Source organism: Hippocampus zosterae, chromosome 1, assembly GCF_025434085.1.
Source record: "Hippocampus zosterae strain Florida chromosome 1, ASM2543408v3, whole genome shotgun sequence".
Lineage (NCBI taxonomy): Eukaryota > Metazoa > Chordata > Actinopteri > Syngnathiformes > Syngnathidae > Hippocampus > Hippocampus zosterae.
This window is the reverse complement of record NC_067451.1, coordinates 27,025,507-27,037,740: the sequence shown is the minus strand read 5'-3', so window position 1 is coordinate 27,037,740 and position 12,234 is coordinate 27,025,507. Positions and strand designations below refer to the sequence as shown.

General features: G+C 47.6%; 1 protein-coding gene across 1 annotated transcript; it reads left to right on the top strand.

The window, feature by feature from the left end:
* The first annotated feature begins 6,316 nt into the window (after positions 1–6,316).
* Positions 6,317–7,302, top strand: LOC127607628 (uncharacterized). The gene is given in 2 exon segments (XM_052076126.1): positions 6,317–6,645; positions 6,647–7,302. Coding segments are annotated over 2 exon segments (864 nt in total). The 5' UTR covers positions 6,317–6,411; the 3' UTR covers positions 7,277–7,302.
* The last annotated feature ends 4,932 nt before the right edge of the window (positions 7,303–12,234 follow it).

The following is a 12,234-nucleotide window of genomic DNA, read 5'->3' as shown; positions in this document are numbered from 1 at the left end:
GTGCACAGGCTGGATTGATTACAAGAAAGCCTATGACTCGATGCCACATACATGGATCACTGAATGCTTGGATGTGTATAAGGTGAACAGGACCCTAAGAGCCTTCGTTGCGAACTTGATGAGGATGTGGAAAACCACACTTGAAGCCAATGGCAAGCCACTTACCCAAGTGTCCATCAAATGTGGCATATACCTAGGTGATGCACTCTCCCCACTGCTGTTCTGCATAGGACTGAACCCCCTAAGCCAAGTAATCACCAAGACAGGCCATGGATACCGCCTCAGAAATGGAGCTACGATCAGTCACCTCCTCTACAAGGATGACATGTAGCTGTTCGCTAAGAGCGAAAGGGACATAGACTCCCTGATCCACACAAACAGGATCTACAGCAGCGACATCGGGATGTCATTCGGGCTGGAGAAATGTAGTCGGATGGTGACTAAGAGAGGAAGGGTAGTCCACACTGAAGGGGTCTCACTCCCTGAAGGAACAATAGCAGACATTGAGGACAGCTACAAGGTACCTCGGTATACCACAAGCCAATGGCAACCTCAAACTGGCAACAAGGAAAGCGGCTACGGCCAAATACCTCCAAGCGAGTGAGGCAAGTCCTAAGAAGCCAGCTTAATGGCAAGAATAAGACCCGGGCAATAAACAGCTATGCCCTTTCCAGTGATCAGATACCCTGCAGGAAAAATAAGGTGGCCAAAGGAAGAGATTCAGACGAGGATTTTTTTAAAAATATATACAGTCCCTGATTGACTGTTGTGTTCTTGAGATACAGCACAAACATTGCTGATTACTTCAGCGTTCATCCTTTCCCAATGGAATGCAATGTTAACGGAGTGGTGGCTTGCTGACATGGTGATGCACTGCAGTTCCAAAACAACAATGGCGGGTTTGCAACATAAAAAAAAAACACACAAGCAGCCAACACCTGCCCAAAAAGATGTTTGAGAGAAATATAACAACAAAAAAGTCACCGATGCAAAAGCACGGAGACTATGTTTATATGCAGACGTATTATATGCTCATGCATACTTGACATTTTCAATGGTCAATTTCAACACCAGGTTGGTCATACTTTTTTTTACAAAGAAAACACCTTTATTTCAGCCTTGTAACAGGACTGTACTGTGTTATGGCTGCTTCATCATCGCCGTCGTGAGTCGTTATGAGTACAAATATTTTTATTTGTTGATATTTCTCTCTTAATATACTGTATGATACATTTTAACTGTCTTTGATCACTTAAAAAATGTGTTAAAACACCGTAAAAACATTTTTTTTTTCAAACGTTCTGGAAATGATTTTATAACTTGCCTAAGGTGTGTAAATTGAAGGAAACACAACTAACATTCATTCATCTATTTTCTATATTGCTCATGAGAGTCACAGGTGACCTGGATCCTATCCCAGCTCAATACCGATGATGGGCATGTGTGCAAAAGTGTGGTTTTGGAATGCAGGAGGAAGCCAGAGTACTGGCATAAAATCCCAACAAACATGGAGAGTGCACGCAAACTTCTGGAGGCCCAAGCTCGGATTCTAACAACCGACCTCAGGACTGTTAAGTGACCACAACATATTACCGTATTTTCACGACTATAAGGCGCCATTAAAAGTCTTAAATTTTCTCCAAAATGGACAGGACGCCTTATGGTGCGGAGCGTCCTTTATATGGGCTGAGTTCCAAAATCTGACTGACAGCCGACACGCTGTTTATATAGAGAAAAGGCGGAAGTGACTGTGAAAGAAGTCGGCCCGTCAGGGAAGGGTGGGCGTGTATATATACATATATGGAGAGGGAGAGAGAGAGAGAGAGGGAGAGAGGACAGACAAGCTAGTCCGCCAATGGTGAAGGGTGGGCGTGTAAGTGGACGCCTCAAGCCAGTAGCAACACTTGTATAGCGTGTGGCAATGTGCATTGTTGCAAAACAACTCTGGTTTTGGTTTCTAAGAACCCCTGAAAATAAATTCGACAAAAAGACACGCCTACGAAGCTCAGTTCAAACTTAAAGCCACCGGTTATGCTTTTGGCATGCGTGCTCATCTCACAGCAGCGGTGAAAAAACAAGTCAAGCAAATGAGCTTGCCGTTATTCCCGGAGGCTTGACTAAAGAACTCCAACCGCTGGACATTGGCATCAACCGGGCTTTCAAAGTAAAGTTGCAAACGGCATGGGAACAATGGATGATCGGTGGCAAACACAACTTTACAAAGAGTGAGAGGCAACGCTTGGCAAGTTACGCCACAATACGCAACAACGAGAGGGAACGCGGCGTTTTTGATGGATTGCGGTACTTGCACAATTGTTCAATTCTTTCTACACACACACGCGCTGCCACCATGTTTCGCTCTGTTCTTTACTTTCAAATGTGGGAAAGCTTCACACGAGAGAAATGTTGACTTTGCTGTTGCTACTCCTTCTTTCCGCTCGGCAATGCGTAGCAACTCACACTAGCATGTGATGCATTCAATGACAACTGAGATGTGCAGTCCTCTGCTTCTGATACAGAGGATGAGGACTTTGATGGATTTCTGGGTGATGATTGATCGAAAAACGTGAGAACATTGTACAAATACACCCGAACTCAGTTCTGCTTTCGTTGCCTTTTTAAAAACGTGTTTTTATCTTATCTGTATGTCTTGGCATGCTACCGTATGCTTCAAGCTAACGTGTTAGAGTGCGCGCATGCATGCCGTATGTTTAAGCTGGCATATGTTTTACCACTGTAAAACTGCGGCCATTAGTACGATGCGTCCTGTGTATGTGTAAAATACAGAAATGTCACCCATTAATGAGACTGCGGCCATTAGTACGATGCGACGAATAGTCGTGAAAATACGGTATATAGAATTTTACTTTGACCTTAATGAGTAACTTTTTTATTCAGTTCACATACTGTGAATACTTTTTTAAAAATGTATAATTTTCAAAGGCATTAAAAAGTTACTCAAGTTTTTTTTTTTTAAGGTTACCTCTATCCGCTGTTGCAGCATGATCTAATGGTTACTTTAGGCCAGTGGTCCTCAACTAGAAATGCTGTAGGTCCACTTTTGTTTTTTTTAATAAGACCAAGGTCCAATTCCATGCACGGGAATCATGGGTAGCAGGGCTATATGCCCATTTAGTATGGTAAAGCCAAGCTTATACAAATCAACACTCCTCACAACCAATCAATAATGGGGTGCATGAAAATAATTATTCACTTTGCCAGTACACAGCAAATAATGAGAGGTATTGTGTTGAGGCACAGGAACTCTTTTAATTTTGTTAAGTTGTGCCTGCTTAATAATACAAATAGCCCTTTTAGGGAGATAAGACATTTTTACTTTAACTTTGTTAAACAGTAGTTGTCTTTTTTCCCTTACTTTAACAAAAACAAAACACTAATTTTACCAAAATAAATACTAAACATGTAAACAAAAATATCCTTTTCATTTGTACAATTCCCCTTTTCAAATCCCCTCTTCCCCTTAAAAATATATCAGAAGAGGAGTTAAGAACTATTTTAAAAACTGACAAGCACAGGAATGCGCAGTGCTGTTCTTCCACTATAGGATGTATGTATTCAACATATTATATTATTAAAATCCCCCATTAAGAGGATATGATCCTATCTCAGCCTGATTTCCACAAGAAAGGTTGAAAAATCGCTTTAAAAGTCTTTGTTGTATTTAGGAAGACGGTAAATGACAGCACAAAGCACCGGGAAAACAAGACCAACTTCAAAGAAGGTTGCTTCAAAGCTGTTGGCCGATGTGGTGAATGTGCACCGTTTACATTTGAAATCGTTCTTAAAGATGCTTACCGTACCTCCACCACGTCCCGATGTCCCAGGGTATCGAGGAAACCACGTTGTACTCACCAGTATCTGCCCAAGTCTCCTTAAGACACAGAAAATCCAAGTCATCGGAAAGGAAATACTCCCTCAGAATATGGGTCTTGTTCGTCAGCGACTGGGCGTTTAATAACGCAGTCCTTATGGAAGTAGCAACGGGAGGGATTGCCTCTGTCGATAGCCGAGCCCGGAGGAATTCCCTCAAAAGGTTTCGCTGGATTCCTCCCAGAGAAAGGCGCGCAGGGTAAAAATGCCGTGGCTGGGAGAGCCAACGACCGTTAGCAAGCACGAGGCGACGGGGTCGAGAGCACACCACGCCGGAGCGTTCGAAGTTTGTCTCAGATTCCGTTTCAGCTTCACAAGCTGACCACTGCGTTTGCCGCGGCTACGGCGGCGGCGGCGGTGCTTCCGTGAAGGGAGCGAGCGAACGCGGAAGAGATCAGCCGGCAGGTTAGCCAAGGACGCAGGTAGCGACTTTTCACCACTGTCTTGCCAAAACGCGGCCGAATCTCCGACGTGTTGTTGAATCAATAACAACGATCGGCGATCATAAACCAACCGAGACGCTGTCAGGGAGGTAACAAGCATTGCGAAAAGTAAAAAAAACCGGAAATGGCAGGAGCGTCGCCGAACACACTGGCGCACAAGCGGCCCTCTTAGGATCCTATATGCATGTTAAATCGCTCCATGTACAGCACTTTGTATGCAGCGATGGCTGTTTGAAAGTGCTCTATAAATACTGTTGACTTGACTATAAGTGAATGCAATGTCTGAGGCATGCAAATATTATTTGAGGGCGCCATTGTGACGTTCATTTACCTTGCGGTGTTCTGCTGTTAAACAGCTGCAAAGAAGCCCGGGTAGACGGGAGCAGAACTGCACACAATCGAAACCTCCCGCGATTCGTTTTGTCTAATTGTCTGTGTGCGGCTCTCCTGGGCTGAAGCTGTGAGCACACTGTGGCGTCGCGAATGCGTCTGCTTCCTGACACAATCCTCCATTTTGAATGCGTGTGTATTGGGATAGACGCGTGCTGACGCTTATGTATGGGCACACCTTAAATTCAAATGAGCCAATCAGCGTATCGTATATGCTGACGCTTAGGTAAGGGCGCACCGTAAATTCAAATGGGCCAATCAGCGCATAGTATATGCTGACTCTTAGGTATGGGCACACCTTAAATTCAAATGAGCCAATCAGCGCATCGTATATACTGACGCTTATGTATGGTCATACCTTCATTTCAGAGGAGCCAATCAGCGCATCGTTATCGCCACATGCCCTCCTCAGACAGGGTCTCCAGTTAGTCAAACATTATACACACAAAGTCGCGCTGCTGCGCTCCTCTGCATTACATCTGTTAGTGCACGCAAAGAATACAACGGATAATTTTAACAAGCGATCGCGGTAATGCGCAGATTATAGTCCAAACATATAAAACGTATAACATAAAAATCACTTGATAATTTTTTATTTGATACAATTGGAGGTTGGTGCCTGTCGTGGCGGCAATCCCCGTACTCGCTGGTGGACACCAGCAGTAAGGGATGCCGTCAAGCTGAAGAAGGAGTCCTATCGAGCCTTTATGGCCTGTGGGACCCCAGAGGCAGCTGACAGGTATCGACTGGCCAAGCGAAATGCAGCTTCGGTGGTCGCCGAGGCAAAAACCCAAGCGTGGGAAGAGTTTGGTGAGGCCATGGAAGCCGACCTCCGGACGGCTTCGAGGAAATTCTGGTCCACCATCCGACATCTCAGGAGGGGGAAGCAGTGCACCACTAACACTGTGTACAGTGGGGATGGGGCGCTGCTGACTTCGACTCGGGACGTTGTGAACCGGTGGGCAGAGTACTTCGAAGACCTCCTCAACTCCACCAACACGCCTTCCTTGGAGGAAGCAGAGCCTGGGTACTCTGAGGTGGGCTCTCCTATCTCTGTGGTTGAAGTCACCGATGTGGTTAAAAAGCTCCTCGGTGGCAAGGCCCCAGGGGTGGATGAGATCCGCCCGGAGTTCCTCAAGGCTCTGGATGTTGTGGGGCTCTCCTGTTGCCCTGCAACATCGCATGGTCAGCGGGGAGAGTGCCTCTGGATTGGCAGGTGGTGGTCCCTCTTTTTAAAAAGGGGGACCGCAGGATGTGTTCCAACTACAGAGGGATCACACTCCTCAGCCTCCCTGGTAAGGTCTATTCAGGGGTACTGGAGAGGAGGGTCCGTCAGGAAGTCGAGCCTCAGATTGAGGAGGAGCAGTGTGGTTTTCGTCCTGGCCGTGGAACAGTGGACCAGCTCTACACCCTTAGCAGGGTCCTTGAGGGTATGTGGGAATTCGCCCAACCAGTCTACATGTGTTTTGTGGACTTGGAGAAGGCGTTTGACCGTGTCCCTCGGGGAGTTCTGTGGGGGGTGCTTCGTGGGTATAGGCTACCGAACCCCCTGATATGGGCTGTTGGGTCACTATACCACCGATGTCAGAGTTTGGTTCGCATTGCCGGCAGTAAGTCGGAATCGTTTCCAGTGGGGGTAGGACTCCGCCAAGGCTGCCCTTTGTCGCCGATTCTGTTCATAACCTTTATGGACAGAATTTCTAGGCGCAGCCGAAGCGTTGAGGGGGTCCGTTTTGGGGGCCTCAGTATTACATCCCTGCTTTTTGCAGATGATGTGGTGCTGTTGGCTCCTTCAAACGGGGCTCTCCAACTCTCACTGGAGCGTTTCGCAGCCGAGTGTGAAGCGGTTGGGATGAAAATCAGCACCTCCAAATCTGAAACCATGGTCCTCAGTCGCAAAAGGGTGGAGTGCCCCCTCCGGGTCGGGGGGGGAGATCTTGCCCCAAGTGGAGGAGTTTAAGTATCTTGGGGTCTTGTTCACGAGTGAGGGCAGGAGGGAGCGAGAGATCGACAGGCGGATCGGTGCAGCGTCTGCTGTGATGCGGACGTTGTATCGGTCTGTCGTGGTGAAGAAGGAGCTGAGCCAAAGGGCGAAGCTCTCAATTTACCGGTCGATCTACGTCCCAACCCTCACCTATGGTCACGAGCTATGGGTCGTGACCGAAAGAACGAGATCCCGGATACAAGCGGCTAAAATGAGTTTTCTCCGCAGGGTGTCCGGGCTCTCCCTTAGAGATAAGGTGAGAAGCTCAGTCATCCGGGAGGGGCTCAGAGTCGAGCCGCTTCTCCTCCACATCGAGAGGAGCCAGATGAGGGGGCTTGGGCATCTGATTCGGATGCCTCCTGAGCTCCTCCCCGGTGAGGTGTTCCGGTCATGTCCCACCGGGAGGAGACCCCGAGGAAGACCCAGGACACGTTGGAGAGACTATGTCACCCAGCTTGCCTGGGAACGACTCGGGATCCCCCGGGGAAAGCTGGAAGAAGTAGCTAGGGAGAGGGAAGTCTGGGCTTCCCTGCTAAAGCTGTTGCCCCCGCGACCCGGCCCCGGATAAGCGGTAGATAATGGATGGATGGATGGAATTTGCCGAGGGTCTGGACAGAGAAGGCTCGGACAGAGGAGGTCGGCGGTCCGGTCGTGGATCGCGGTCCGCCAGTTGAGGAAGACTGCTTTAGGCAAAACATGCAATACAGCAACTGGTTTGGCATGTGTTGGCATCACAGGGAAGACTCCATTAGTGAAATGGAGGAGCTATCTTGGTAAGCCATTTGACAGCCACAGTGTTTAAAAAATGGCATCAAGGGTGGGCATCTAAAATGTCCCCTGCAGTGGGCTTCATACGGAACAATTACAAGAAATGTACGGTGAGAGCACTTGCTTTCCATACTTGGTTTTATAACTTCGGCGATGAAGTTTGATCGAGCCAACTAATTTGTCTGGCAAATTAGCTTTAGCATGTCTCGCAGCGTGATTGAACACTTACAACAATTGGAGACAAATTGTTTTTTGCATTTGGGCGTCTGTTGCCATGATGAATAGCTCTTCTCAAAATGGGTAAACGCCATTTAGCTATCAAATTAAATGTTTTCTAATCAGTTGATGTTTTTAATGGTGGCTATGTGCAGCATCAGTTGTGCTCAATGTCGACCATGGAAGGAAACAAATATGGTCGCCTTGTAATTGAAATTGCTGTGATACCTCAGTTAAATAGTACAATACAATACAATACATGCTGATTTATATAGCGCTTTCACAACAGCGGCAGCTGTAACAAAGCGCTTTACAAAACATAACATAAAGTAATAGTGGCATTATGATATGATGGTATTATTTTGGTGTGCTCTTTTATTCAGTTTTATCATGCATTTTTTTTCTCCCTACAAGGACTTTGGAATAGGTTTGTGGTTGTTTTAATGGGCATACATTTGAGAGAAAAAGTTGTTAGTATCTAGGTAGTGTGTGCAAGTGCTTGCCAACAGAATTTTTATATACATATACATAATATATATATATATATATATATATATATATATATATATATATATATATATATATATATACTAGCTGGTTCGCCGCCCTCCGGGCGGCTCATCAGCTAGTTCCTGCGGAAGGCTGGTAAGGTGGTGGTTCGCCGCCCTCCGGGCGGCTCATCAGCTAGTTCCTGCGGAAGGCTGGTAAGGTGGGCCTTCGGCCCACAAAAGTGTTGTTGCTTGGTTCAACTTTTTGTTCATCTTCATTGCTTATAGCGAAAATAAAGAGATGTTTAGCTCTACTAAATAACTAACAAACCGCGTAATATATATATAAAAAAAAATAAAATAAAATCCTCATCTCACCCCTCGGGTGGTGTCCGTCCCTCATTCAGCTCGGGTCCTCTACCAGAGGCCAGGAAGCTTGAGGGTTCTGCGCAGTATCCTTGCTGTTCCCAGCACTGCACATTTCTGGACTGAGATGTCCGATGTTGTTCCACGGATCTGTTGCAACCACTCATCTAGTTTGGGGGTCACTGCCCCGAGTGCTCCGACCACCACAGGCACGACTGTCACCTTTACCTTCCAGGCTCTCTCCAGCTCCTCTCTGAGCCCTTGGTATTTCTCGAGTTTCTCATGTTCCTTCTTCCTGATGTTTCCATCACTTGGGACCGCTACATCCACTACAGCGGCTTTCCTCTGCCCTTTATCTATGATCACGATATCTGGTTGGTTCGCCATTATCATCTTGTCAGTCTGGATCTGGAAGTCCCACAGGATCTTCGCTTTGTCATTCTCCACCACCTTCGGAGGTGTTTCCCATTTTGACCTTGGGGTTTCCAGTCCATACTCCGCACAGATGTTTCGGTAGACTATGCCAGCCACCTGGTTATGGCGTTCCATGTAGGCTTTCCCTGCCAGCATCTTACACCCTGCAGTTATGTGTTGGATCGTCTCAGGTGCCTCTTTGCACAACCTACACCTTGGGTCTTGTCTAGTGTGGTATATCTGGGCCTCGATGGCTCTGGTGCTCAAGGCCTGTTCCTGAGCAGCCAGGATGAGTGCCTCTGTGCTGTCCTTCAGGCCAGCCCTCTCTAGCCACTGATAGGACTTCTTGAGATCAGCCACTTCAGTTATGGTCCGGTGGTACATCCCGTGTAGGGGCTTGTCCTCCCATGATGGTCCCTCTTCCAGCGCCTCATCTTCTGTTCCCCATTGTCTAAGGCATTCTCTGAGTACGTCATCCGTTGGAGCCTTCTCCTTGATGTATTCATGGAGCTTGGATGTTTCATCCTGGACAGTGGCTCTCACACTCACTAGTCCCCGGCCTCCTTCCTTTCGGCTTGCGTACAGTCTCAGGGTGCTGGATTTGGGATGGAACCCTCCATGCATGGTTAGGAGCTTTCGGGTCTTAACGTCCGTGGTCTGAATCTCTTCCTTTGGCCACCTTATTATTCCTGCAGGGTATCTGATCACTGGCAGGGCATAGCTGTTTATTGCCCGGGTCTTATTCTTGCCATTGAGCTGGCTTCTTAGGACTTGCCTCACTCGCTGGAGGTATTTGGCCGTAGCCGCTTTCCTTGTTGCCAGTTCGAGGTTGCCATTGGCTTGTGGTATACCAAGGTACTTGTAGCTGTCCTCAATGTCTGCTATTGTTCCTTCTGGGAGTGAGACCCCTTCAGTGCGGACTACCTTTCCTCTCTGAGTCACCATCCGACTACATTTCTCAAGCCCGAATGACATTCCGATGTCGCTGCTGTAGATCCTGGTTGTGTGGATCAGGGAATCTATGTCCCTTTCGCTCTTAGCATACAGCTTTATGTCATCCATGTAGAGTGGGTGACTGATTGTAGCTCCATTTCTGAGGCGGTATCCATAGCCTGTCTTGGTGATTACTTGGCTTAGGCGGTTCAGAATGCAGAACAGCAGTGGGGAGAGTGCATCACCTTGGTATATGCCACATTTGATGGACACTTGGGTAAGTGGCTTGCCATTGGCTTCAAGTGTGGTTTTCCACATCCTCATCGAGTTCGCAACGAAGGCTCTTAGGGTCCTGTTCACCTTATACAACTCCAAGCATTCAGTGATCCATGTATGTGGCATCGAGTCATAGGCTTTCTTGTAATCAATCCAAGCTGTGCACAGGTTGGTACGTCGGGACCTGCAGTCGTGTGCGACTGTTCTGTCAACCAGGAGTTGATGTTTGGCTCCTCTAGTATCTCTACCAATGCTTCGCTCATGTATTGATCCATGTGTCCACTTATCTTAGCCGCAATGATGCCTGACATGAGCTTCCATGTTGTGGAGAGACAGGTTATTGGCCGATAGTTGGATGGAACTGCCCCCTTCGAGGGATCCTTCATGATCAGGATCGTTCGCCCTTCGGTTAGCCATTCTGGGTGAGTCCCATCCCTCAGCAGCTGGTTCATTTGTACTGCTAGGCGCTCATAGAGTGCTGTGAGTTTCTTTAGCCAGTAGGTGTGGACCATGTCCGGGCCTGGTGCTGTCCAGTTCTTCATGTCTGAGACGTTTTCCTGTATGTCTGCCACTGTTATGGTAACTGGGTTCTGTTCAGGGAGGTTGCTGTGCTCCTCTCTCAGGGTCACCAGCCATTGTGCACTGCTGTTATGTACAACCTCCTTCTCCCATATGCCTTTCCAGTACCTTTCAGTTTCCAGTCTTGGTGGGTCGGCTCTGTTGTTAGGACCCTGCCACTGGGCGTACACTTTCGCAGGTTGTGTTGCGAACAGCCTGTTTATTCGTCTGGCCTCATTCTCTTTCGTGTACCGCTTTAGGCGACTGGACAAGGCTTGGAGCCTTTGTTTGGCAGTTTCGAGTGCTTCAGGTATGGTCATCTGGATGTACCTCTCGGGTATCGGCCTTTTCATCACACCTCTCTGGGCCTCCGTCAATTGACTCACATCTTTCCGGGCCGCCTTGATCTTAGCCTCCAACCGTCTTTTCCATGGTGGGTAGCGTATCTCATGGCTTCCATGGTTGCTCTTATAGCCCAGAGTCTCCAGGATCACTGATGCTGAAGCGTATATCAGCTCATTGGTTTCTGTGATCGTTACGGTAGGGATCGCCCTCAGTGCTGCATTCACACTTTCTATGAGACTTTCAGATGGTACTTCACATAGCCGTCGTAATCGGTTTCTAGGTTGCCCAGCTTTCATTCTCGCCATGATCTTAGCTTTCAGGTCAGTTGCTGTCTCGCTCAGCATTTCATTCATTGGGGCTGGCCACCAAATCTCATCATCTGCATTCATTGGGGCTTGCCTCCCAATCTCTTGTATGACCTCCTCCTCTGATCTGGCAGCCTGGGGCCCTTCGCCATGGAACCTGCGTTGTACCTCATCAATCTCAAGTTGTGACAGCAGTTGCCGTTTGTGGATGTTGGAACACTGAGCTACTAGTTGTTTCGTGGTCAACCGTGACTGTGGGTTTCGAAGTAACCATTCAGCCCACATTCTCTGCATGTAACCCCTCTGACTAGGGTTGCTTGAGTAGTAGCATTCCAACAGAGCCATGTTATCGCCTCTCGCCCATCTCCGCTTTGTTCCAGTAGCCCATTTTTCATCAAGGTGCTCTGGTTCCCCAGCACCTGACGCAGACCTTGTTTGGCCGGGCGACGTCTGAGCCGGCATGTCATTCGTTTTATTGTCTCTCATCATTGTATGAGGTAGGCATTAGCGTGAAGGATCTTGGCCCAAGGACCCACACTGGATGGTGTTATGTGCTCATTTTTGCCCCAAGCGGGATTCGAACCACCGTCTCCCATATGCCAAACCGATGCCTTACCAACTGAGCTATCCAGCCGCTGTATATATAAAGTAACATGCAACATTTGGTAAATTATTGTGTTCTCTGGTCAGAACAGATATTGACATATCTGTGGAGGACCATTTCAATTACTGCATTTGTGCTTTATTAAGCTAATTCATACCCTGCATATGCCATGCAGCCTACCTCCTAAATACACACCAAAAATAAGTGATTGGGTAAAACAATTACAGTAGTATTTATCTTCTCCCATGCAGAC